The sequence below is a fragment of the Curcuma longa genome, chromosome 3, assembly GCF_044706935.1.
Source record: "Curcuma longa cultivar G26 ecotype Majalengka, Jawa Barat chromosome 3, ITB_CL_G26_1.1, whole genome shotgun sequence".
In the NCBI taxonomy this organism is placed as follows: Eukaryota; Viridiplantae; Streptophyta; class Magnoliopsida; order Zingiberales; family Zingiberaceae; genus Curcuma; species Curcuma longa.
The window spans coordinates 9601987-9629349 of NC_133863.1; the positions used below are offsets into that span (position 1 = coordinate 9601987).

At 36.8% G+C, this 27363-nt stretch overlaps 3 protein-coding genes and 1 pseudogene across 3 annotated transcripts; 2 read left to right on the top strand and 2 right to left on the bottom strand.

Annotated features, from left to right (window-relative positions):
- The first annotated feature begins 867 nt into the window (after positions 1 to 867).
- Positions 868 to 9563, top strand: LOC141824840 (putative NAD kinase 2, chloroplastic). Its single transcript, XM_074712172.1, has 8 exons — positions 868 to 1206; positions 1906 to 3840; positions 5698 to 5819; positions 5932 to 6073; positions 6156 to 6377; positions 7581 to 7655; positions 8661 to 8762; positions 8990 to 9563. Exons 1-8 carry the CDS (start codon positions 988 to 990, stop codon positions 9191 to 9193), a joined length of 3021 nt encoding a protein of 1006 aa, XP_074568273.1. The 5' UTR covers positions 868 to 987; the 3' UTR covers positions 9194 to 9563.
- A 1867-nt stretch (positions 9564 to 11430) lies between these two features.
- On the bottom strand, positions 11431 to 12822 carry LOC141824291 (1-aminocyclopropane-1-carboxylate oxidase-like; annotated as a pseudogene).
- Positions 12823 to 14808: 1986 nt separating this feature from the next.
- LOC141824955 (protein MAINTENANCE OF PSII UNDER HIGH LIGHT 1-like) lies at positions 14809 to 17841 on the bottom strand. The gene is made up of 3 exons (XM_074712302.1): positions 17633 to 17841; positions 15651 to 15785; positions 14809 to 15475 (listed from the first exon to the last, which is right to left on the bottom strand). The coding sequence occupies exons 1-3, from the start codon at positions 17819 to 17821 to the stop codon at positions 15200 to 15202; spliced, it is 600 nt and encodes a 199-aa protein (XP_074568403.1). The 5' UTR covers positions 17822 to 17841; the 3' UTR covers positions 14809 to 15199.
- A 1667-nt stretch (positions 17842 to 19508) lies between these two features.
- LOC141824500 (zinc finger BED domain-containing protein RICESLEEPER 2-like) lies at positions 19509 to 23480 on the top strand. The gene is made up of 2 exons (XM_074711803.1): positions 19509 to 19588; positions 21384 to 23480. Exon 2 carries the CDS (start codon positions 21388 to 21390, stop codon positions 23398 to 23400), a length of 2013 nt encoding a protein of 670 aa, XP_074567904.1. The 5' UTR covers positions 19509 to 19588; positions 21384 to 21387; the 3' UTR covers positions 23401 to 23480.
- Positions 23481 to 27363: the final 3883 nt, after the last annotated feature.

Consider the following 27363-nt stretch of genomic DNA (forward strand, 5'->3'; position numbering starts at 1 on the left):
TTTTAATCACAGATTTTCAAGTATGAGTTTGACTCAAATTATTCCCAGTTCAGTTCAAATAGCTATGGACTCGTGGAATTTAAATTTTTGAAGACATCGACACAATTAAAGATTTGGTTATAGCTTAATCTATTTTTATTATCAATATGAACAAGTTTTCAACACAATTTCACTCTTTTATAGGTTTGTTATTTTTCTATTATGTAATTATAGATGTTCAGTCCATAGCAATTTAACTCCAAAGCTAATCCGATCAAGTGAAATACATTTATGACCCTTTTCTTAGAGGTGGATCCCTTTAGAAAATAGCCGATTAGTCAGTTGGAATCTTTAAAATTAGATTTTCTACAACAAAAGAACTTCCTTATTCGATTTTATAGATCGACTCCAAATCGTCGTAACAAAGGCTTTTTCTTTTATCCTTATAATTATTTTAAAGATCTTTCTTTTTACATAATTCAAACAAATCAATAATAATTTTTATTATTTTATTTCATTTATTTGATCTTTTAATTTATTTTATATTTTATCTTCGGTCAAATACCAATTGCGAATAGAACAAATCACCGTATCAATTTTCTTCCCATGTTAATCCTAATTTTTGTCTTCGTCGATATTTAATTTCCGTAAATAATACGAATTTATTTATTTTTAACTAATAGGATAATAATAATAATAATAATAATAATAATAATAATAATTTGAAGAACACTGAAGTAGACGTTGAGAACTCGCGTCACTTCACAAAACTGCTGGCCTTCGTTCGCCCTCAACGGATAAATACGCACACGAGTCGCTGTCTCCGAAGCCCAAAGGCGCCTCCTTTTTCGTCCGCCTCCGCGGACCACACCCTGCGCCAATCCAAGCCTCCCCGTGCAAATCTCGCCTCCTTTTCTCCTCCGTCGATGGCGGCGCTCAATCTCGCTGCGAATCCCACCGCGGGGCCGTGGAATTGAGCTGATCGGGAGGGGTTTTCCTTCGGACTGGATGCTGGCGATCTGCGCGGCCCGAGCGGCGCCCGTCAACCTCTGCCTTCTTCCGGGCGAGAGGAGCAGCGGCCGTGGAGCCTGTGTCGGGCGGCTTTCGAGGAAGGGCGGACGGCGGCGACGCGCCGGCCGGGGTGAGGCCCCTCCTCATCGCTTGCCGGTCGCTGCTCGAGCTCGGCTCACTAATTTCTTCTCTTCCCCGATCGGTTTGGATTCGCAGGTTCGATCTGATTTCTCCCGTAAAGGTGGTGTTTTGGTCTCCGGATTAGGTCTGTAGTCGCCGGCGGAGGTTCTTCATACTTCTCCTAATTGGGTTTTGATATGTGGTTTTGAATCTGGAGAGTGCAATGCCTTTGGAATTGGAATTGATCATTATCTGCTAATTGGTTTGCCTTGCTTATCGTTTGCATGGCTACCCAGAAAATAAAGTTAATAAGTTTAATATCCAAGAAAATTATTTTTGCAATGATTTTCGGTACAGATTTCTGAAAATATATACATATTTATATGTAGTAGACATGTGTGCTTCGTGAATTGCTACATGAGTGTTGTTTGTGGCTGGTTCCCATCTATAAGATAGAATTTTGTAAACCCCTCTAAATGGTGTATGTGTCAAATTTTGTTTGCTCTTAGTTCTTTAATTATGTCTTTATTTCTCATTTCTTAGCTCTTGGTCTAGATCAAGTTCTCCATTGGCGAATATGGTTTCTTTGACCTTATCTTCATTTTTTTTCCACTTATGCCATCAATAGGGATTTTTTTTCTTTTGAAAAATGAAAATTACTGGAGGTGATTAGATATTCCAAAGCAGTCATACATTCTTGTTTTTATAAACTTTGCTTGGGAGCAGTCATGAAACTTTACCTTTCAAGTTCATGGTATATCTCATTGGTTTGACAACCTTGTTTTTAAGCTGTAGACCTTTCAAACTCAAGATGTATCACAAATGCTGTGGATTGGTCCTGTACCTGGTGACATTGCTGAAGTGGAGGCATACTGTAGGATCTTCCGGGCTGCTGAACAATTGCATTCTGCTATAATGGACACTTTGTGCAATGCAGAAACTGGAGTATGTGCTGTTCCTTATGATATCCCTTCTGAGGAAATGCCGATGCTTGAAGACAAGATAGTCGCAATACTTGGCTGCATGTTAGCATTACTAAATAGAGCTAGAGAAGATGTCTTGTCAGGGAGGTCATCTATCACGAGTTCATTCCGGGTCTCAGATATTACTACTTTGGATGGTAAGGTTCCGCCACTTGCTGCTTTCAGGAGCGAAATGAAAAGGTGCTGTGAGAGTTTGCAAGTTGCTCTTGCAAGTGTTTTTACACCCATTGATGATCGCAGCGTTGATATCTGGAGGCGATTGCAAAGGTTGAAGAACGTATGCTATGATGCTGGATTTGCACGCGCTGATGGCTATCCTTGTCCAACAATTTTTGCCAACTGGGGTCCTGTATACTTTTCCACTAGGAAAGAGGACAGCTTGCTGGAAGATTCTGAGATAGCATTTTGGCGGGGTGGTCAACTAACAGTCGAGGGTTTGACATGGTTGTTGGAGAATGGATTTAAAACAATTGTAAATTTGAGGGAAGAGGCATCCAATGACGAATACTACCTAGATACTCTTCAAAAAGCTGTTTCACATGGAAAGATAGAGTTGATAAATTTGCCTGTTGAAGTTGGGACTGCTCCTTCAATAAAGCAGGTTGAACAGTTTGCTATGTTGGTTGAAGATCCAAATCAAAGGCCTATTTATCTGCATAGCAGGGAAGGTGTCGGTAGAACTTCTGCCATGATTTCAAGATGGAGGCAGTATATAACACGTTCTTCTTCAGTTTCAACCCTCCAATCTAACTTCAATGGAAAAGCATGGAAAAACACAACAGAAGAGGAAAGCCTAAACCCACATAATCCTATTTTACCATTGCCTAATGAAAACACATCTTTAAGAGATGACCTCATTCTGCATTCTTCATCAGATGTGTTTATTGGTAACAAAAATCAAGGTTTTCCAGCTCCAGCAGTTGAAAACCAGCATGAAAAGATGAACTGTGAGGTTGCTTTAATAGATAACTCGCAATCAGGACAACAAAATTATGATACTAATGCAAACATAAGCTCCAACTTCTCTATATGCAGTGATCCTCTCAGGTCACAGTTTCCTACATGCAACATTTTATCAAGGAAAGAAATGATCACATTTTTCAGAAGTAGAGAGTTTGCTCCAAAAACCTATATGAAGAATCTGCAGAAGAAGTCTACAATGTTACCAGTTACAAGTGTGCCGTCTCAACCAAGGGATCAAGCTAATGGAGCTTCAGAGGGTCTCAAGTTACCAGTTCAAATTCAGTCTCAAATTCCAAAGGTAGAACCTACCGATGGCAATCTCCATTTTAACATTAGTACCACCAGTGGCCTAAATGGAAAACCTATCAGTACTGCAACTGATGTGGATGGCTATCCTAAATGGGTAGGCACTGAAACTACTGAACCTAATGCTATAAGAAATATGAACAATAGTAATGGTGAGCAAGTTTTAAGTATCACTGGGAGAAAAGAAAAAAGGAAAGATGCTAAAAATTCCTTGGAGATGGACGACGATCCTTTGGCTCTTGGTGGAGATATGTGTGCTTCAGCTACTGGTGTAGTTAGGCTTCAATCAAGAAGAAAAGCAGAGATGTATCTGGTACGTACTGATGGGTTTTCTTGCACCAGGGAAAAGGTAACAGAATCATCTTTGGCTTTCACACACCCAAGCACCCAACAACAAATGCTCATGTGGAAGTCTCCTCCAAAGACTGTGCTACTGTTAAAGAAGTTAGGGAAGGCACTTATGGAAGAAGCCAAAGAGGTACTGGTGTCACTGGTTTTGTTTTTATTGCTGTTGCTATGTTGTAGACTAATATTATGTTAATAAATTGATCTTTTGATTAGATAATACATGAAATGCAATTAGAAACTCAAAAATTGTAAGAATAAAGTTCAGTGGCACTTGTAAATTTGAGGTATGTTCTCTGCATTCTTATTTGCAGGGTTATTGGAGGGGCAGCACACGCTATCACTATTATGCATGGTTCTTATTATTATAAATGCTAATGACTAGTATATCTGCATCCTTCCCGTCTAGGATGGGAATTTGGTCGGGACCTTATCAACATAGTCTAATCCTACGGACCTTTCCCAATTCATAGATAGGATTTCAATTCCAATAATCTTAACTTACTGGAGTATACTTACATTTACATACACATTTAAAGCTGAACATGTATTGAAAGCTGGCCATTTTTTTCATTTCATACCATCTATGAAGATTTTTGCTACCTGAAAATGTTTTTTAAGTTGAAAATTGAACTTTTTTAATTTGGTCACTGTCTTTCATTGTATAGAAGTCACTACTTGCAATATGAAAATGTAACACATTAAGATTTACATTTTATTTGTCAGTTACTAATGAAGGTTTTAGTTATGTTTTATCATATGAAGTGAGAACTTGCAAAGTTTGCAATGTTTATAATAATATTAGATAATGAATGTTAATATGGGAAATTGTCAAAGGTGTCTGATAAATTTTATAATTAAAATAGTTGAATCTATTAGAGTAGAAGGTTATAAGGGGTAGGTAGAGATCAAAGAAAATATGACTTAATTAATTTGAATACGATTAGTGTTATTGCCTTGCATAGAGCTCAATGAGGGGATAAATTTGTGTAGACAACCCCAAATAGTTGGGACAAACACAACTTAATGAAGATTAACTTTTAATATATATGCCAATTATAAAGGTGAAATAGAATTTCATAAAATATTTGTTAAATTGAAGATTTTGCAATCACACACTCTAATCCAATAACCCAATTAGATCCAATAGCCGACTTTAAATAGTTGGGGCTCTTGATTTTTTCTATAACTATATAAGTTCCTTAATTTTTTTTTGTTTTATCAAATTCTTTATACAAATATCGTCAGGTCTTACTTTAGTAGTCGTATGATTTGATTTTTGATATAAAATCCATGAGGTTGAATCATTATTAGATCCTAGCTTGGTTTTGAAGATGATTTCTATTTGACAGTTGTGTTTTAGTTAGCCATTTTGCTTAATATTTAACAGGTGATTTAGCCTTGCATAGAGATCAACATGGTCACTAGATAGGATGAGAAAAGGTTGAGGGTTGCGCTAGGCCTTGACAGTAAGAGTATACATCTTAAGAGATAAGATCCATGTAGGTGATTCTGGTAGTTGGGGCCAACACAACTGAGAGTTAAATGGCTGGACAAGAGGTAGCCAACTTCAACTAGTGGGGACTAACACTGGCCTTTTGTTGATTCACTTTATAGTAAGAATGAGAATAAGATGAGATTTGTCTGAACAACAATAGAAATCGTTCTGTTTTTTGAATGACAACTGTGGGAGTCACTTATTCCATTTCAATTCTTCTATTTTCCATGTTACCAACCACATTATTAACAGATATGCACAAATGAAAAGTTTTATCTGGTTAGTGAATTTGTTACTCTTATCTCGCCAGCCTCTGTTTCAACTTGCTTTCTTGTAGAATACTCATTTTTGAATGTGCAATGGATGCTTCTTAAGAACTTCTGTTGCAGTTCTTGTCTTTATATTTATATGTTTGAAGTTTAGACCATCCTATGAACAGATTTATGTTTATCTTGTCTTTCTATTACATATCTTCTGCTTTGGAAAATGCAGGTTGCTTTGTTTCTTTACCATCAAGAGAAAATGAATGTTCTTGTAGAGCCTGATGTGCATGATATATTTGCTAGGATCCCTGGTTTTGGTTTTGTACAGACCTTCTATAATCAAAATACCAGGTAATGAATATATTTCCAAACATATTACCAGATGTTAATATCAGATGATGAACAGATTTCTGAGCATATTGCCAGATGTATAGATGTTCTCACATATCTTGGAATCATGCAGTGACCTTCATGAGAGAGTTGATTTTGTGGTTTGTTTGGGAGGTGATGGTGTCATTTTACATGCTTCAAACTTATTTAGAGGTGCAGTTCCTCCTGTAGTCTCATTTAATTTGGGGTCTCTTGGATTCCTCACATCCCATCCCGTATGTCTTTCCTCCAGTTTTAATTGTATTTTCTCCATAGTATGCCCCTTTTGTGATGATATTAGATTGTTTTTTCCTGCAGTTTGAAGAGCACAAACAGGACTTAAGAGCGATTATCTATGGGAACAACACAGTAGGAGTCTATATTACTCTTCGAATGCGTTTGCGATGTGAAATATTTCGCAGTGGAAAGGCGGTTCCTGGGAAAGTGTTCGATGTTCTAAATGAAGTAGTAGTTGACCGTGGCTCTAACCCATACCTTTGCAAAGTCGAATGTTATGAGCATAATCGTCTTATAACCAAAGTAATGTACCTTTTATGCATCATAGATCTTATATGCAATTAGTTATTTTAAATGGCAGGTTATTGGACAATTACTTTATTATTATAATTATATCTTTGAATAGGATCCTGCTCACATTCTTACTCTTCCTCGTGTCATTTGTCATGAACATATTATTTGTCCTAATAGCTTATTTCATGTTGTCTAAGAAAGTGTAAAATACTGCATGAGAAGTGTTTTCGCCTATTATGTTATATTGTAAAGGGTAAAAATCAAAAGGACACCACTTTTTATTCAAATTGTCAAAAGGACGCCCCTCTTTCATTTATTATCAAAAAGTGCCCCATCCCACCATTGTACATTTTACTTTTTGAAACTGTCTTTATTTTTTATGTAATTGTAGTAGTTATGAGATCATAGTTGCTACGTAATTATAACAATTACGATCTAGTAGCTGCTACACAATTGTAGCAGCTATGATTTTATAGCTGCTACAACTGCACATGGGATTATACAACACGCTACTTGTGGATCCGTAAAAGCTTGTAGCTACACAATATATTGACTTGTGTTGATCCGAAATAAAAGTATCAACTATGATTTATAGCTACTATAATATAGTGTTGACCAACGTTAACCACTATTGACTAGAGATAAAGTGGTGAGTGTTATGTAATTGCTACATCACAGTGTTATTAGTATTGATAAGAGTTAAAGTGTTGCTACAATATAATATTGACTATTGTTGTCGAGAGATAAAGTATCCATATTGTAACAACTATACACTATAGCTACTAAAACACTGTTATTAGTATTGATCAGAATTGAAATGTTTATATTGTAGTAGCTATGAAATTATAACTATTATAATTGTGTAGTAGTTATTGGATTGTAGCTGCTATAATTGTGTAACAGCTATGAACTCATAGCTGCTATAATAAGGCCACATATAAGGGTAGATTTGGAAAATAAAATGTACAGTGGCAAGATGGGACACTCTTTTGATAATAAATGAAAGAAGGGCGCCCTTTTAACGATTCCAATAAAAAGGGGTGCCCTTTTGATTTTTACCCTATTGTAAATAATCCTGATAGATGGTTCATTTGGTCGTATTAAGATACACCAACCTTAGTTACATTTTCTTAATAAAGACTAAATTTATTTTTCAGAACTTGACCTTGTTGTATTAGAGAACTAGTTTAACTTTTGTCTAATTTATCGTAGGTACAAGGCGATGGGGTTATAGTAGCCACACCAACGGGAAGCACAGCCTATTCAACGGCTGCGGGGGGATCCATGGTCGGTAACTTTATCTATCCTTTTTTATGGACAATTTTATCTCATTGATGTATGTTCATCATAGTTTTAAAATTTTTCTATTTTATTTATTTTCAATATTTGAACTGTTTGACCCAACCCCAAATAGTCACACAACGACAATGAGTATTTGGATTGTTGGAACTTTAAAGTAACTTTGTTTGCTGCTCAGAAACTATGCATAACTAGAAATAGGTAAAATAGTTTATCTCTACCTGATTAACTATATTTTATTTTAAAATTTTAATTATTTTAACATATACATAACAATATAACAATAATGTTTGTGATTGCAATATTTGGTAGAAATGTCAAGGTGTTATTTTGATCCTCTTTCTCTTCTATTTTTATTTTAGTTTTTTTGGTAATCCAACTCCAATACTACTAATCCAGTTCCGCAATAAGCACGATCTGGATAATACTGCGATGGCCTACCCTGTCCTCAGTTCCTATACGGCAAACTATAGCTCATGTAGGTATACTACTAAAGTTTACACTTCACTTTATATCATCGCCTAATTTGCGTAGGCTATGCAGTTCAGGCATAACTATGACTATTGTAGCTGCTCAGTAGACCTTACCTTAAGTAAAACATTATTCAGAATCAATGGCAAGAAAGAAGAGTAAAAGTTATCATGTTCCAAGACACCAAATCTGTTTGAGAAATCCAAAGTTCATATGTGATATGTTTAACGGAGGAATAAATATCATTCTATCCATGATATTCTATTTTTAAGATATTGGAGGTCTCGGAGATTACTGACTATGTTATTTAATTTCGGTGTTCAAAATGATCTGTTCTGGACTTTGCTGTAATGATTCTTCATTATTAATAGCAAGATAGAACTTACAGACTTTAGGCGTTTGAAAACTTGTAATCATTCTGACTTGAATTCATTTGTTGATTGTTAATGGTGCTTGTAGTGGTTTGTCAAAATTTTCTCTTTTGATTTCAGTGTGTGCTGAGATAGCTGTTGTAACTTGCAGGTTCACCCAAATGTTCCATGCATGCTATTTACTCCGATTTGCCCGCATTCTCTTTCGTTTAGGCCCGTCATACTTCCTGATTCTGCACAGCTCGAGATGAAGGTGAGACTCGTCTAATTTACTCAAATAAATATACCGAACATTGTGAAACTTAAAACAACTTTTAAAAAATTTGGCATCAAAACTCATCACCTAAAATTAAACTCTAAATTCACCTGTTCCATTATTTGCATCAATGAAGTTTCTTTGAGTATCATCTGGATGAAGATGCTATGCCTTCTACTGATACATTTTATTTTTCATCCTACTAATCTGTGACGTCTTACCAGATTCCTGAAGATGCAAGAAACAATGCATGGGTTTCGTTTGATGGCAAAAGACGACAGCAACTCTCTAGAGGAGATTCCATTCGTATAGCAATGAGCCAACACCCACTCCCAACTGTAAATAAATCTGATCAGACAGGAGATTGGTTCCGTAGCTTGATTCGATGCTTGAACTGGAACGAAAGGAAGGTTCAGAAGGGACTATGACCCCAAGTAGTATACCTCCCTTCCAAACTCAAGCAAGGGCTCTCAAAGACCTCGGCTATGCCTGTACATACTACAAACCAGCATGGTGCCTAATTCTCCTTAAAGAGTACAATGCTCAAAGTTGTGAACTGATATCATGGAGATTTTGTTGGACTTCTGCAGTAGTTACTCCTTTGAGAAGGCATCTTTCCTGAAAGTTTTTTTCGTTGATACACCGAGAATTCTCTGTTACTCATATACCACCATGTAATATAACAAAGAGATCATGTTTCTCTTCAGCCTTGTTCAAAAAGGAACTGAAGCTGCCTACTTGTTTTAACTAACAAATCTGTATCTCTTATTTGCATTTAAGTTGACTTTCTTATTGAAATGAACAAGTGCTCATAATGATCAGGTAACTAAAGTTGTCTGCTTGTTTTAACTAATAAATCTGTATCTTTTCTTTTCATTTAAGTTGACTTTCTTCTTATTGCAATGAACAAGTGATCACAATGATTAAGGAACTGGAGTTATCTGCTTGTTTTAACTAACAAATCTGTATCTATTCTTTTCATTTAAGTTGACTTTTTTATTGAAATGAACAAGTGCTCATAATGATCAGATAACTGAAGCTGCCTGCTTGTTTTAACTAACAAATCTGTATCTCTTCTTTTCATTTAAGTTGACTTTCTTATTGAAATGAACAAATGCTCACGATGATCCAGTAACTAAAGCTGCTTGTTTGTTTTAACTAACAAATCTGTATCTCTACTTTTCATTTGAGTTGACTTTCTTTTTATTGCAATGAACAAGTGATCACAATGATCAGGTAACTGAAGTTGCTTGTTTGTTTTAACTAACAAATCTGTATCTCTGCATTTCATTTGAGTTGACTTTTGTTCTTGTTGTAATGAACAAGTGATCACAATGATCAGGTAACTGAAGTTGCCTGCTTGCTTTGACTAATAAATTTGTATCTCTTCTTTTCATTTAAGTTGACTTGCTTCTTATTACAATGAACAAGTGATCACAATGATCAGGTAACTGAAGTTGCCGCTTGTTTTAACTAACAAATCTGTATCTCTTCTTTTCATTTAAGTTGATTTTCTTATTGAAATGAACAAGTGCTCATAATGACTAGGTAACTGAAGCTGCCTGTTTGTTTTAACTAACAAATCTGTATCTCTTCTTTTCTTTAAGTTAACTTTCTTATTGAAATGAATAAGTGCTCACAATGATCCAGTAACTGAAGCTATCTGTTTGTTTTAACTAATAAATCTGCATCTCTTCTTTTTATTTAAGTTGATTTTCTTATTGAAATGAATAAGTGCTCACAATGATCAAGTAACTTAAATTATATATTTATTTTAATTAATAAATCTGTATTTTTTTTTTCATTTAAGTTGACTTTCTTATTGCAATGAATAAGTGATGATCAGGGAATGAAGCTGCCGGCATGCGTTGACCTGCATCTTCAACACTTCCGTACTTTTCTCTTTCTTTGACTTAATTTATATTTATATATATAGAGAGAGAGAGTTTTGATATATTGGCGCGACGGGTTCGTGCGCGCCGTGAGCGACACCGCCGATCCACCGCTGTTGCCGCCGGCCTCGCCGTGCCGTCCGGCTATTGCCGGCCGTCGGCTCGGGCGCGATCGACACGCCGCTCGCCGGAGCTTCGTCCGGCATTGGATTCCGATCAGATAATGGTCGGAATCCGACGTAATTTGGTCGGAAACAGCCAAATCACGCTGTGCGCCACTGCCGACCGCGATCGGGCCAGATTCGACCGGAAGGCGGTTGGAATCGCGGTTGAGGATGGGCCGGCGTCGCACGCTGGTCCTTCCTCAGGCGGCATATTTGGGGGGGGGGGGGATCGCTATTTGGCCAGAATCCGGCCCGATCGCGGTCGATAGTGGTTGTGCGACGGCGCGTGCCTGATTCCGATCGAAATTCGATCGGAGTTCCAGGTCTTGACCGACCGTCCGGGTCTTGATCGGCCAAAGGCGGCGCCTGCCAGTCGACCGTCGGATTCCGATCGGACCAGGGCCGGCAGGCGGCTGCCGACGGTGTGCCGAGTAGAAATGGGACAGTGGGTCGGCCGGAACACTGTGTATTCCCACATTTGGACGGTTCGGATCTGGCACGTGATCGCGTGATAGACGGTGGATCACGTGTCGCTCACGGGTACGCATGAACCTCACACAGTCATCAAAGTATATATATATATAAATTTTTATCAACCAAAAGAAAATATTAAAAGATAAAACATACAATTGTAAAATTTTATTTTTTAATATCACAAGTTTAATCACTTCATCATATGCTAATCACCATCAAACTTTCACAAATTACTGCCCTCTCTCTGTTTCTTAAGACAAACATCAATCCACACAAGGTTTTAAATTATAAACCAATAACAACAATAATAAGTAATTATATAATTAATTATGTGATTAATTAATAAGCTTCTAATTAACCGTTTTAACCGCCTCAAATCTCGGTTCCTTCGCCATGTACTTCTGCTTCACGTACACGTCCATGTAGTCGCCGAACAAGAACTCCGGGTACTCGCCGGCGCCGGCGCCGTCGCCGGCCGGTGAGATCTTCGCCTGCAGCGCCGGGTTGTAGAACGTGGCGACAGAGCGGCGGTTGCCGTCGCCGGAGGCGAGCACGCGGTGCCACGCGCTCTTGTACCGCCCGTTGCTGAGCACCTCTATCTGGTCGCCGGTGTTGATGACGATGGCGTCGGCCAGCGGCTGCACGTCGACCCACTCGCCGCCCTTGAGGACCTGCAGCCCGCCGACGCGGTCGTCCTGGAAGAGGAGGATGACGCCGCCGGCGTCGGTGTGCGGCCGGAGGCCCAGCTCCACCAGGTCCAGCCGCGGGCACGGCGGGTAGTGGCTCACCTTGGTGCCGAAGAAGGGTCGGTGGCGGCCGCCGCCGGTGAACTTGCTCTGGATGGTTCCCCTCTCGAGGCCCAAGTTCTCGTCCATGATCTCCATCATTTTCTCCGCCAGCTTCTTCACCTCTGCTCTGTACTCCTTCATCGTCTCCCTGTTCGATCGATCGATCAAACAATTTGTCAATAATTCAATAACAATTATCATCGAAATTCATTCATTCTTTTACTTGAATTCCGGAGGATAAGAAGGCCATTGGTTGTCGTCTTCTAGAACAAAGACATCTTCCCAATCCACATCGTCCAACTTCTTCTTCTTCTTATCGTCTCCTTTCTTCTTTTCCTTCTTCTTGAACAAGTTGGCCGAGGAGCTGAACAGGCTTCGAGGCCTTGAAGCCCTCGGCCCTGTGCTTGTAGGACTCATGGCACACCTTCTTCACCCTTTCGAGTAGCTCCACCGGAATCCCATGGTTCACGAGCTGCAATTCGATAGTTCCTTATCGATTCTAGAACGAACAAAAGCTCTATATCGAATAGAAAAGGAAAAGAAAAGACCTGAAAGAATCCCCATTCTTCGCATCCATTGGCTATCTGAGCCAAGGCCTTGGCCCTCTCCTCCCCCTCCAACTTCGAGAAGTCGATAACCGGAATTGCCATATAATTAACGATCGAATACAATTTTAGGACTAGAGAACTTGTGGAATTGGTGTGAGGAATTCATGGCAAGTGAGGGGGCGTTTTATAGAGCAGTGCCACCATATGAGGAAGTAGCAAGGAAGTTCCTTTAAAGGATGAATAGAGATGAGAATTAGATTTGATCAACTTGTTTTCTACTTTTTAAAGTGGTTGTCGTCGTCATCATCATCGTCTTCTTCTTTGTCACTCGAGTTCTTGTGATCATTCGTCGAATTGTTGGGGGGTGAGATGGGTTGTGTTGTGACAAATTAAGGAGAATAAGATCTTGTTTGGCTCAATGAGGAAAATTTATCAATGGAAGTTCCTCCTTCCCCTTTCTTTGATCTTCTAGTAAATTTTATCGATCGATAGATAGCTAGTTAGATTTCGATTCTATATCTAATTAGATTTTGATTCTACATGGCAAACATGTTTATTATATTGAAAACACTTTCTTGGGTTTTTTTTTGTCTTTTGGGGTCAAACTTGCGTATTTTGGCGGCTTAAGTATTTAAATGGAAATTTTCATTTTACCCCTGATAGTTATTTATTTTCACAAACGCCCTCTAGGGGCACCTAATAATTGAGTAATTTAAGTGGAATTTGAATACTTAATAAATAAAAGTAACAAATATCCATGGACAATTTGAAGATATTTAATATTCGACTCACTCTCATATTTATCTAAGAGTTTTAAAGTCTTATCGTTTTATCTTTAGTCGCTATAACAAAGAATCATGTAATAACAAATAGGATAAAAGTTGAACACTCCTTTTTAATCAAATCATCATTAATTTTTTTATCAAAAGAGTGCCCATCCTTTTGTACATTTATTCTTTTATTCCTCCAGTATTATTCTTATTATTATCCTATCTATATTTTCTGTATAAATCGAATTTATTGTAATAGTAATAGCTACGAAATCGCTCAATATAGAAATATTTTTTAAGATTAAAATGGTTCAAAACCTCCAAAAAAGCTTTAAACAATATTTTTTGAGTGGTTTGAAATCGGATCGTTATGATTTCCACTTAGTAATTAGTTGTAGATCTCTAAAAGAACTTCGATTTGATATATTATACTTTGCGTGGTTTATTCGAAGTCAAAAATTATGACATCTCAAAGTTTAAGGTTTAACATTCACGTTGTAGTAGTTACAATTTCATAGTTGCTATAACTGTGTAGCAATTACGAAATCATAATTGTTACAACTGTATAATAATTCAGTTGTAACGGTTACAAAACCGTACGGAAAGATAGTTATATCATTGTATAGGGGATGAGACACCCTTTTAATAAACAAATTCAACACGGGACTCATTCTTAAAGATTCGATAAAAAAGAACACCCTTTTGACTTTTGGCCTAACATATACATGACTTTGTTAGAGGTTTTTTTTTAAGTGCCTTGTGATACAGGACTCCTAAAACTTTGTAGGGTATCTCGATAATTTTAAAATCATGAGGGCCATTTTGAAAAAGGCAAAAAAATTTTGAGAGTGGATTGAGAATGATTGATTTGACTCACCAAAACTGAAACATGTTTTTCATTAATTAGATGCTGAGGGTCCAAATTGGGAGGAATAATTTGGAAGTTGTAATTGTCATTAGCTATTTGGGTGAATCCATGACTAGATAGTGATGCTAGAGCTATGGAGTTGCCTTGTCTTGTTCTTCCAACTTTCTTTTGGCAAGTAGGCAAGTTCTTATCTCTTTAGCTTTCTTCCGGGATACTTCTTCCTCTTAGGTGAACGATTGATTGATCTTTCATAAAGTGAACGATTGATTGATCTTTCATAAGAATAAAACTGTCAAACGAGCTAAACCGTCAAAGACTTGGCCTAACACATGGGCTTATGTTTGGTATGACTTGAAGTGCAAATGCTAATTCACTCGTCATGCTTAGCATTGCTTACGGGTCCGTGTTTAGACATAAATTATTAGAGGTGGAATAAGAGAGTAATTGATCATCACCTCTATAGATCGTGACAAACAAACCAACCGTATCATGTTCAACAAAGTTTGTGACATATGATGGAATTCAAAAACAACAAAGTATTAAGTACTCATTACTCAAACTCTATTAAATATTTCTGTTTGACCATCACAAGTTACAAAACTTCTTACTTTTGAAGGAGGAAGAACATCCTACAAGCAAATATTTCTTTCTTAGATCTCACTAGCAAATTTAGAGTTATGAACAGAATGGGTATGTTCGATTTCAGTTTGGACATAACATTACAAGTATAGAAAAATAAGCACCATCAGATCACAGCAAAGCAAAAAAGCAATCGCGGTTCCTATAGGAACTACTCTCCGGTTCAGTCGCATCGTTGCTCGAGAAACATTGCTTGCACTTGTGCTTAGACGACGCACATTAGTGATTTGTGGCTCAGGCAAGGTTGAAGCCTCTACAGTCGAAGAAGTTGAAGGTTCAGGGGGCTGAAGCTTAAACAGTAGAAGAGGTTTGAGGTGCTGGTGGTACTGAAGCTTCATCTGTCGGCACTGATTTGAACTTGTCGATGTAGTAACTGAGAGGTGGTCCGGAATAGTCGACAGTTGGTACTTGTGGCTGATTTTTGCCAACTTGAATGAGTATGAAGGAGGCTGCAGCGATAGAAAACAGCGCTACACCGGCAGTTATGGCTAGAGTATTCCCAGTTCCATCTGCTGAAGTTCCAGCAGTGCCAGAACTTATCACACTATCTGCGACATAAACTGATGGCTGGACGACAAAGATTTGGTAAGAGCAAAAGCGACTTCGTGTTTATAATTGTTTTACTTCTTACAGTACTTTAAAATTCTGAGAACATTTGTTTGTCCAGCAGTAACTTTTGTCGACATAACTACTGGCTTTCTATGAACAAAAGGTTACACACAAAGAGGCAGAAATTGCAAACCTCGACCGAGTAGATGTTTGTTTGCCCAGCAGTATCTTTCTCGACATAACCAGTCCAGCCCTTGTTTCGAGGTGGGAAAGTCCCAACCACCTTTGTTCTTTCAGCGGCTAACCATTCTACGCTGACCTTTCCAACCTGCAAAAATATGCAAGCTTCGCTTGGATTATTGTCTTGCCAGTCAAGAAAGAAACCACATCTTTGATGAAACCAAAAGAATAACATGTTTATTCCGAATTGCTACAATGATATCAGGCCAAGAATTTAGTTACTGTTGCACTGGCAAACATAAGTGTTCTCTAAATTCTACTAGATGTTTGAAAACATCGAAACTAAGACAACAATTCAACTACAAATATCAAATTATGAATTTGATATTTTCTAACTTGTATGCTTTCATTTTTCATACTAATTTATTTTGTATGGATTCTTTCAAAGTTGTCCAATACTTTGACCCGTAAAGCAATTGATTATATTTAGAGATCTATTTTTTTGGCCGAACAAAAGATGATCAAACGAGAATTGAGGAATCTCTCTATATATTAAATATGTATGCTGATCTTGTTGTTAAACAGTAGATGCAAAGACATCTAAACTCATAGGAATTTCTTGTCTGTCCACTTCAAGCTCAATTCCTAACTATTGCATATAATCCATATATATAGACACCATTTATACATAATTTTGAGTTTGATCACCTTGCAAACTTTCGGCGTGGTACTGGAACTAGAACTATTTATAAAACTAACAAAGCATTTTGCAAGTGAAAGAAGGAACTAATTAATGGCTAGAAAAAAAATCATCCATAGTGAAACCCTAAATATCAAGAATCCTTCTACAGGTTGAAGGGAATCCATGTTCACTTGAATGTTCAGGTTCAAGTAATCATAGCAAGGTAGTGAGAAAGAGGTAGTGATCATCAAAATGAAATATTCCCATCTGGATCTCTTGTCTCAACAAGAAGGGGAGAAGATGACAAAAGACAAACTAGTTGAACCCTGTCTGATGGAAGCAAGAAAAGAGGCTCTCCAATGACAAAAAAGGCAACCTTTATCCAATGAATGTGAATTGATTTATACATTACAAAGGCTTGTTAAATTGGTATAGGAGCATTACAGTTTGCAAAAGGAGTTAAGTTAGAGCAACTAAGAACATGGATGGCAAGAACAAGAATAAAAAATGGGATGGACATGGACATACCTACCTCCTTATCAGATAGAAAAAAAAAGATTAACAGATTACCATCTAAAAGACAATAATTACTCAAGAAAGAAAACTGATTACTAAGAAATAAATAACTTGAACCCTAGTGTAATTGAATCATGAAAGGGGAGTATCAAAGAATAAAAACACAAAAGGAACATCATTCAAAGCAAGTGAATTGACTCATAGATTGCAAAGGTTTATTAAATTGCTATAGTAGCATTACAGTTTGCAAAAGGAATAGTAAAGTGGGGAAAACTACGAGCATGGATGACAAGAAGAGCATCCTCACCAGAAAAAAAGACAATATCAATAGACTACCTACTAAAATGTAACAATTACACAAAGGGTAAAGTTACTACTAAGAAGTAAGTAACCTCGATCCTACGGAATCATGAAGCGGAAACACTATGAAGAAAAAAAAAGGAACTTTTTTTCAAAGCATGTGAATTGATTTATATTTTATACATTGCAAAGGCTCACGAAATTGGTATGCAAAAGGAGTTGAGTTAGGGCAAAAATAAGAACACGGATGACAAGCACAAAAATCTAACGGAGGGGGATTGACATGGACCTGGGGTCCTGGACATGAACATTCATACTTCGTTTTCAGATAAAAAACAACATTTTAACCCTATCCTAATGGAAGAAGAAAAAAAAGGACTCTCTAGCGACCAAAGAAAACTTATCCAAATCATGCGAGTTGATGTATACACAAGAACACGAAGGTGGATGGCGAGGAGAAGGATAGAAATGGAAGGGATGGAGGTGGAGATGCATACCTCCTTATCCGGAGCACAGTCTTCGGCATTGCAGTCAGATTCGTCGGGGCTGGAGGAAGAAGCGGCGGCGGAGAAGAAGAGCCCGGTGCTTCCCCAGTTCCCCCGCCGTGGATTCCTCCCCAGGAAACTCTGAGAGGTGAGCGGGAGCAAGGCGGAGACCATGGACCCGGCGGTGGTGCGGGTCGCCATGGAGACGAGACGATACTCGATTTAGTGGACTGGAAAATAACCTCCGGGAAGAAGATTAAATTGCGAAATTTATTTTCATTTTGCACCTTATAGTTTAGTAAAATTGTTTTCTAAAATACCCCTACATAGTTTTAAATTCACCACTCACTCCCCTAACATTGAATTTCTTATTATTTTTTATCCTCTTAATTTTCAAAAGGTGGAATTCAACCCCCAAACGACTCCGCATAATCGACCTCACGATCATCTATAAGGAAGTAAATCGGGAAGCTATAGTTGACCAATACGGAAGAGAACATTATCTTTATTTCGTCGAGATTCGATCCTTATCCACTTTAGTAAATCTGTCCCGCATTAACTAATTCAACCACGCCTTGAGGACAAGTAATTCATACCTAAGATATTTAAGATAGTGACTGAGGGTACAATACACTTTCGTAGTTAATCAAACATTTATATGTTGATTCCTAACTATGATGCATTATCGATTAATTTTCTCTTATGAAAAAGATAACTTTGGAATGTTGGCTACGATATAATACACTATTCACACTTTTTGATTTATATTGGTGATCGATAGAAGTTTTCATAAGATCGAATTGGTCACCACTAAAATTAGTCGATGGTTCGAAGAATTAGATATCTAGATTATAAAAAAAATTCAAATATTAGATAAAATATATTTGATACTTAAATAAAATATAATTTATTTTAGATAAATTTAAAAATGCTCCTATTTTACTAGTCAAATAGATTTTATTATTCGTCGGAGAAACTGTTAAAAAACTATATTTGAAAAAATAAATATATTTTTGTAATTTTTTTTTACTTCCTTATACTTCTCTTCTAATAAATTTAAAAATGGATTCTAATATTTATCTAATTTATCTTTTCAACTTTTAAAATTTATTTTCTAAAAGATTAAAAAATTTAAAGCTTATTATAATTACAATGTTTGAAAAGATTTGTTATATTTAAATCATAATATTTCTTAAAACGGTAATTTGTTTTAAAAATTAAATTATATATTTTAATTGCTTCAACTCAATACAAAATATGCGTAACTAAAGGTCAATAGATTTATAATTAATAATCTTTTATTATAAAAAAATAATATTTTAAATTTATTTTTACAGTTAGAACTCTAAATATTCAGATACCACTTCTTATCAAAATAACTAAATTATATTATACATGAATTTATTCAATTTTATTAGAAAAATCAAGAATTAATAATCTTTGACGAAGTATATATTTTATGTAGATAAAGTTAAATACGGCAATAATTTAATAGTTAAATATATTTTATAATTATTGAGGAAACTATTTTTGAAAATATCATATTTGAAGAAAATAAATAAATATATTTGGAAATTATCATTTTTAATAATGAAAATAATGGACTTTTTAATATTTTTAAATATATGTATATATTAATTGCTATCAAAAATAAAAAATATTATTATGTAATTTTAATTTGTACTTAATAAAACCTTTTTTTTTGCAATTGAATAATAAATTGGGTCAACCATTCCGGTCCACGAGAACCAAACCGGGTTCTCTATAAAAGCCGCGCTTAGGCCCACGGGTTCGGCCCACAAGCGTCCGCAAACCTACCGCCGCCGCCCGGCTGCCCTCCAAACGCTGGCCCAAAGCCTAGTTTTCTAATTGCGGCCGCACTCGCCGGCGTCGATCTGCGGCGGCGCCGCCGTCAATCACCAGGCGTTCTTGTTGCCTTCGTCGAGGAACCCAGGTTCTGTTCTTAAGGTTGGTCCTTCTCCCGTTTCCCGTCGATGTTTTGCTAGAAAGTCTTCTTCTCGTAAATCCATCATTGTTGAGGGATTTCGGAGGTTTTCTTAGCAGTCTTCTCCTTTCTGACTTCGCTGTTTCTGTCACTTTCGATTTCGTATCACACGCCTCCCGAAAATTCATTACTGGCGCGGTTGCAAACTCTATTTAACCGGTTAGGATTCAAATAGTCAAAGAGATAATGCAGAGATATTGTCCCAATCGTATCCTAGTGTCGTAATCCTACTGCCTTAGATATCATATGTGTGTTCGTTGTTTCGATATTTACCAAGCGTTAGACTAAGTCCACTTGTAATTATGTCTCAAAACTGCTTGTGAGCTAGATAAGTTTTGTATTTTTTCTTCTAATCAATCTGTTACTGGAGGCTTTACCAATTAAGAAGTTTTATGCCCGGGGAAAAAGTGTTTTATGATCTGATTACTGTGGTGCATTTGCTTTGTCTTTGCTACTGAATTAAAGATTTTATTTTTATATACATGGTCTTGAAATGTGGAACAGAAATTGCCTAAGTAGCTCAGGTTCTTTTTGATCTTGTTACATCTGATGGTTGAAGAGTTCCTACAACATAGATATTGAATGTTGTAGTCTTCTTAGATAAGAGAGGATATACAATTGTAATTATTTTTGTTTTTTGCGATTTTTGTGGCTGTTAGTGTGGTTCAACTCATGATAACCACGGACTAACATCAAATTTGGTAGCTCATCATGCATTGCTATTCACTATTCTTATGAACATGGAGTTGTTTTACCGATCTTAAACTAAATGTATGCTTATGAGGCAATTGATGTTTTACCTTCCCAGGGGTTACTCACCTTTCTTTATTTGCCAAGTGGTGTGTCCTTGTTGATCTGTAGAGTCAACTGTGAAACTTACTAATTTTTTGTTCCTTGCTGGCATTTTATAATAAAGTCAATTTAAGAGATATTGCTTCATTTGTTATTTTGGTGTACAGCCAGGATACTGAGTCTTGTCTGATAATAGGTGTTGTTTTTGAGTTTTTAAAGTTGTTGCAGGCGCTATATTAATCTTCTGAAAATTTTCTCAGTGCATATGTTTGATTCTGTATTTTGTGTGAGCTTTCTTGAGCTATATTTGCTTTTGTACTATCTGACCTTAATTCTCTTCACTATTTTCTTTCTCAATACTTTTCAATCTTATTCTCATTCTCCTACTCTAAAATTCGTTTGACTTGCAGAATGTCACCTTCCACTGTTCTTAGGCTTGTGTTATTCTGGATTAGTAGTTGTTGGCAAATTAAGTACCTCTTGCATCTCAACTTCTCTTCTTATTTGTGCCTCAGATAAGGGAGAGTTTCTTTGTGCATTAATTCTTACCTATAAATTAATTCATCTCTCATCTGTTGGGACTATAAATTTGTAGATAAATATTTCCTTATGTTCTCAGTAAGTAGGTTTGTGTCAAGAATTGCGGGGTTTTATTTCTACCGATCCCATGAGTTCATGATAATGACATTTTACTGCAAAGAAAAGATGCATTGTCACTGTTAATGTAAGCCAAATGTCAGAGTGAAACTTTTGTTTGTCTTATTTATAAAGCCATCTCAAACATTGGATCTTCCATCTTTGAAATTTTGTTCTTGTGTCGTTGAGTTTAATGTTGCTAGAGTTTGAAGATTGCATCATTAGTGTTTGTATTGATTTGAGAAATTATTTCTTCTACCTTTATTCTAGCAATTTGACTTAATTTTCTTTAGGGAAAGTAGTTCATCACTATATTTATATTTGATGCAGCACAATGGAAGCATGTGATGCAGAACTAATTAACATGGAAACAACAACACCTATTAGAAGGCATAGGAAAAAGAAATCAATGGTATGGGAACACTTTACTATTGAAACTGTATCTGAAGGATGTACACGGGCATGCTGCAATCTCTGCAAACAAACTTTTGCATACAGCAACGGCTCAAAGGTAGCTGGTACTAGTCATCTCAAAAGGCACATTTCTATGGGTTCCTGCCCAAAAATTAAAAGTCTTGAGAGGCAACAGCTTGCTGTTACTTCAGGTACAAAGAGTGATGTTGACACGACTGACCCGCCCAAAAAACGCTATAGAACATCTTCATTTGGGTATGGTTTTGACCAGGAACAGAGTTGTACATTTCTTGCGAAGATGATAATTCTGAATGGATACCCTCTCAACATGGTCGAACAGCCTGCATTTGTGTCGTTCATTCAGAGTATCCAGCCACGGTTTAGGATGGTGGATGCCAATGCCTTGGAAGGTGAAATTCTATCTGTATATCACAAGGAGAGATTACATCTCATGCAGGTCTTTGGAAATATGCCTGGAAGAGTCAGCCTCACTGTCAGTCTGTGGACCACAAGTCAAACTCTTGGGTATATTTGCCTTGCTGGACACTACATCGATAGTGATTGGAGGCTGCAAAGAAAGATGCTTAATTTCATGATGGTAGTTTCTCCTCATTCTGAAATTGCTCTTAGTGAAGCCATCAGTGTTAGTCTCTCAGAGTGGAATATGAAAACTAAGTTGTTTACCATTACTGTTGATAACAGTTCTTTATCACATGATATGTACAGTGCGAGTCTCAGAGATCATCTTTCAAAGAAGCATACAGTGGTACTGAGAGGTCAGTTGTTTGTCGCACGTTGTTTTGCTAGTGTCCTTAATCTAGCTGCGGATGTTGTGACAGCTTCAATTCATGGTATCATATACAACATTCGTGAGAGTGTGAAATTTGTAAAAGCATCTCCTGCACGGGATGAAAAATTTTCTGAGATTGCCTCACAAATTGGACTTTCTGGCACCAAAGCACTTTCTCTTGATGTTAGAACACTATGGAACACAACTTATCTCATTCTTGATGCTGCTCTGGAGTATAAAGATGCATTCACTTCCTTAGATGCATGTGACGATAACTATAATGAAGCGCCATCAGCTGATGACTGGAAGAAGGTGGAGGTTGTTTGCACATACCTGAAACTTTTATATGACTCTGCAAACAATATCATGGGAACACCAGAACAAACTGCAAATATATTTTTTCCAGAAGTATATAAGATCCTGCTAGCGCTTGTCAATGCGACATCAAGTGTAGATCCCTTGGTGAACAGCATCGTGAAGCAGATGCATGACATGTTTGACAAGTATTGGAGAGATTGCAGCCTTGTCTTGGCAATTGCCGTGGTTATGGACCCTCGCTTCAAGTTGAAGCTTGTCGAATTTAGTTACTCAAAACTTTATGGTGAAGATTCTTCCAGATACGTAAAGATAGTGAATGATAGTGTCCATGAGTTATATCAGGAGTACGTTTCCCAACCACTTCCATTTACACCTTATGTAGATCAAGGTGATGATAGCCACATGAACGGCATCGACAGCAATCTATCTTCGTCTCCAAATGTGACTGGCTATGAGCTTTTGAACTTTGATATCTATCTCTCTGAGACGGCAGTGAATGAATCAACAAAGTCCGAGTTGGACCAGTACCTGGAAGAGTCCCTCGTCCCTCGTTCTCATGGCTTTGATATCTTGAACTGGTGGAAGCTCAACAATATTAAGTATCCAACTTTATCCAAGATGGCTAGAGATGTCCTAGCAATTCCTTTATCAAATCCCGATTGCTCCTTCTTCGGTTCTGGGGCTGGAAGCAGAGAACTTGATGAATACCGGAGTTCTTTACGACCTGAGACAGTGGAGGCCCTTTTTTGTGCTAAAGACTGGCTCCAGTATTCACCCATCGCGACAGAACAACCATCAACTGCTATAAACAAAATGGAACTCTAGGTAATCTATGGCACTGCACTGCAGATTTGCATTGTACAAATTTGCATTTTGAATTTAATTAAAACGTATGATTCCGTAAATATTTTACTGAATAGAAAATGAGGAGCAGGCAAAGGAGTAGAAAATGAGGTTGTAGAACAACAATAACCAAAAAAAAAAAAACATCCTTGTCATTAGTTATGACCAACTGAGATGTACAGAAAACTACCTTATTTACTGCAAGTGATCTCTAAACTAAATTGTAGCAAGCAATTATGTGAGCTAGACTTGTGTTGAATTTGTTAGGTATATCATTAGTAATATTTGAATCAAGTAGATCATTTTCTTCTTCTTCTGGATACAGTTCTAAAGATAGCTAAATGTGTTTGAGCTTGCCTACTATGCATTATCATTATTTAGTTGGCTTTGTTAGACTGTCTTTGTTGGTTGTTCTCTTAGCAACATGTTTATCTTCAGACCTGAGCACTTATAAACCGCGGTGCTCGAAGAGTGTCCAGCATTGAGTTCGACACATTTAAAATAGTGAGGTGTTGAGTTATTACTTTGCGTGTGGTTATCGATCATCATGTGTGAACATTAGCTAGAAAGTTATCGTGCATTCGTTTATCGAGTAGGACGGGTAGTTGTTAGCAATGGTACATTGTGTTGTTTGAGTATAATGTATAGTTGGTGCCAACATCCAACTACCAAAATGGTCCCAACACAAGCATCCCTTTTCATCTTTTCCATACAATTAGGTTTCCTTTTGCCTCTAGTTTCATGTGGGTGTCGTGTTGGCCCCGGCCGCGGAAGTCTTAGAGACTTGTTTGGTTACACGATACTTCGCAAATTCGATTCTAAGACTAGTAGAATCGAAAGTTTCTATACATGGTTTACTATATTGATCATAGATAAGATATAACATGACCCACTTAGTCACTAAAGCTCAACTAATTTGCATGATAAAGCACTAAAATCTCATCGAAATAGCGCATGTACTCAACGATTAACGATGAGTTTAAGCTCGATCGAGCTATCATAGAAGATGAAAAAGAAGAAGAAGCTTCTCACTTTGTGTTCCACAAATTGTACATCTCATTTGAAAGGGGAAGAAGCAATTCCACCCGGATCGGAGGGCACGAAAGCTAAGATGAGCAACAAACCGAGCAAGCATATCGGCAGCAACAACACCACCATAGGCGGCGGGGGCAACGCCGGCAACACCAACGGAAGCACCAACAGTGCCACAGTGATGCTACCAAGCACCACAAGCTTCTGCCCGCTAAAATACTTCGATAAGAAACCTCCCTCGGCTTCTCCTCCTCCATGGCTACTACTACTACCACTACTACTACTCGGGCAATCCTCCTTCCTGTCCTCCATCAAGCTTAAGCCAAAACACAAAGAATCAAAATTTTCTAACAAAATTCATCAGCTTTATATATAGATGAAGTTCATGGAATTTGCAATGAAGAAACAATCCAAATGATGAAACACATAAGATATTCAGATCAAAAGTAACAGATGAGAGATTGAAACATACAAAATATTTGGATACAATCCAAATTAAAAACAAAAGTGATTGAGTTTGTGAATCCTTCAAACTCCTCAAGAGAAACAGAGAGAGAGAGAGAGAGAGAGAGAGAGGAACAACAAAGGAGATGTGATTCTTGTGCTTTAGTATGAATGAAGGTGGTGGGGGCAAAAAAGAGAGAGAGAGAGAGAAGAGATTTGGTGATAAGTTCTTTAGGTTTTTGAGGTGGATGCAATGCATCTTACTTAATGCAAGTTAACCAAACTCCATGAGCCCTAAAAGCTTTAGGGCAGGTGGAGGGTCATCTCGAGTCAAATCGTTTACTCCGTGTGTGGCTCGGTTGCGGTTTGAAGTATCGGTCCTTGTCGAACGACTACTTCAACTTATTGGGAGAGTTGATAGTGAACATGAGAACTCAATATAGAGCCATGGCTCAACTCTTCAAATAAGTTTCTTTTTGGAATATTTTTAAAAAATAACATTTATTATTTTTAATTAAAACGAATATGTTAGTCTTTTGAAAACAAAACCATCCATAATCAAAACAAATAAGAAATTTTAATTCAATTTTTGACTATATTTTTTTGATTTAAATGAGTAATAATGAAGTTTTCTTTTATTTAATTGTCAAGTGCATTTTACTTGGCTAGATTCTATCACTCTCATTGCCTCTGTCCCTTTCTACCTTTTGCATTTAATTTTTGTCTCTCTTCTTTATTTATTTATTTATTATTATTATATTATATATATATATAAATTAATTTTATATAATTAAAATAATGATAATAAATTTTAAAAAGTTATCAAAACATATTAGTTTTTTTAAAATTTTTATTTAAGTGTACACTTCCACTTTCCTACTTTTTGCATTTAAACTCTATCTTTCTTATTTATTATATATAGATTTGCTGTTTAGGATGATAATTCTTATGATTAATATGAAATTTCTAACATCCCGAAAAGTACGTAAAGATCGAAACTTCCACACGACTAGATATGTCATGAAATAGATCGAATGGATACTATGTGTTGATCTCCTAAAATGTCACATGTCATATATATATATATATATATATTCATTTATCGAACGATGACACGACACTACTATAATGCATTCTTTTAGCATCACAAATGATCATCTACAACCGATGTTTAGGCATCAAATTAAAGATGGTCTTAGCCCTATTAGATCAACCACTAAATATGATACTCGACCAAAATTCATGATCATTACAACTTGATGTTGGTACTGATCATAACTACGAACAATCCGCCACACGCGTGTGATCTTTATCCTTCGTAACTTGCTTGTTACTCATCGTATACGACTCAACACCTTTCGATCACTAGGGTTAGGGAAAGAGTTTTTCCTCACTTGACTCAAGTTTGACAAAGATGACCAAACAATCACTTTTGAGTCAAGTCCTAATTGTATAATTAAGATTCATATCTATCAATCTAGATTCTCTCGACCGGTAAAACTACCTAACGCAACTCTCGATTCCTTTACATTAGTATCGAATGTGTTTTTCCAAGCAAGATTCCTAATTTCCTTCTAGATTTGCTCGCAAAATCTTCCTAATCTAGTATTTAATCCATAATCTTGCCCACTTTGGCTAGGTGTTTGGTGAAACCCACTGAATCTGATAAATGTAAAGTTATAAACTAATTAAATTCTCTATTCCATCACATAGAGAATCAATCAAATGTTTTCAATCGAGTAAAGATGAAGAGTAGAATTTTGTCAAGAAATCGATAAAAAAAGCTTTAGAGTTACTCGAACGTCATAGACTTTGTAGCGGGATGAATGATTCGAGTCGATCCAGTTCGAGTTCAAAAACACAATTTCTAGCATAAAGGGGAAATAAATCGAAGCTATTTCTAAGAAACTTCGCTTGGCACTACTTTAAAACATTCTCGTTACCGCAAGAAGATATCGACAAAATTTTTCTCATTTTTTCGTTCCTTTTGTTTGCTTTTCGAGGATTTGATGTTCCTTGGATGAAGTCTAAAAGAATTTTTTGTGTTGAAGCATCTTTGCCACTCATTTTATTCTCCATCACAATCTTTGCCTTTGCCTCCACAGTCTTTTGATTCCTACACTATAAGTTGACAAAAATATGTTTGATACATTCCTTAATTTGCCGATCGAACCAATCAATAGGTTGAATCGCGAAACAACTAGGACAAGTTAATCGGTTAAACCGGTCATGTTTAACTAACTAGCCCAATTATATAGCTCTCACAGTGTTGAAATCAATGGGGTTTAATAGATGCTCTCGAAATCTTTTTTGCGATACACATTGGTACAATTTTAAAAAATCGATCAATTCTTCCGGTTTGATACATGTATCTAGTCTAATTGGAAAACCAAATCGGGCTAGAACCCGGGATATTTTTTCGATTTGATCTTAGCACGTATTCTCTCGACCACTTAGCTTTCACTCCTC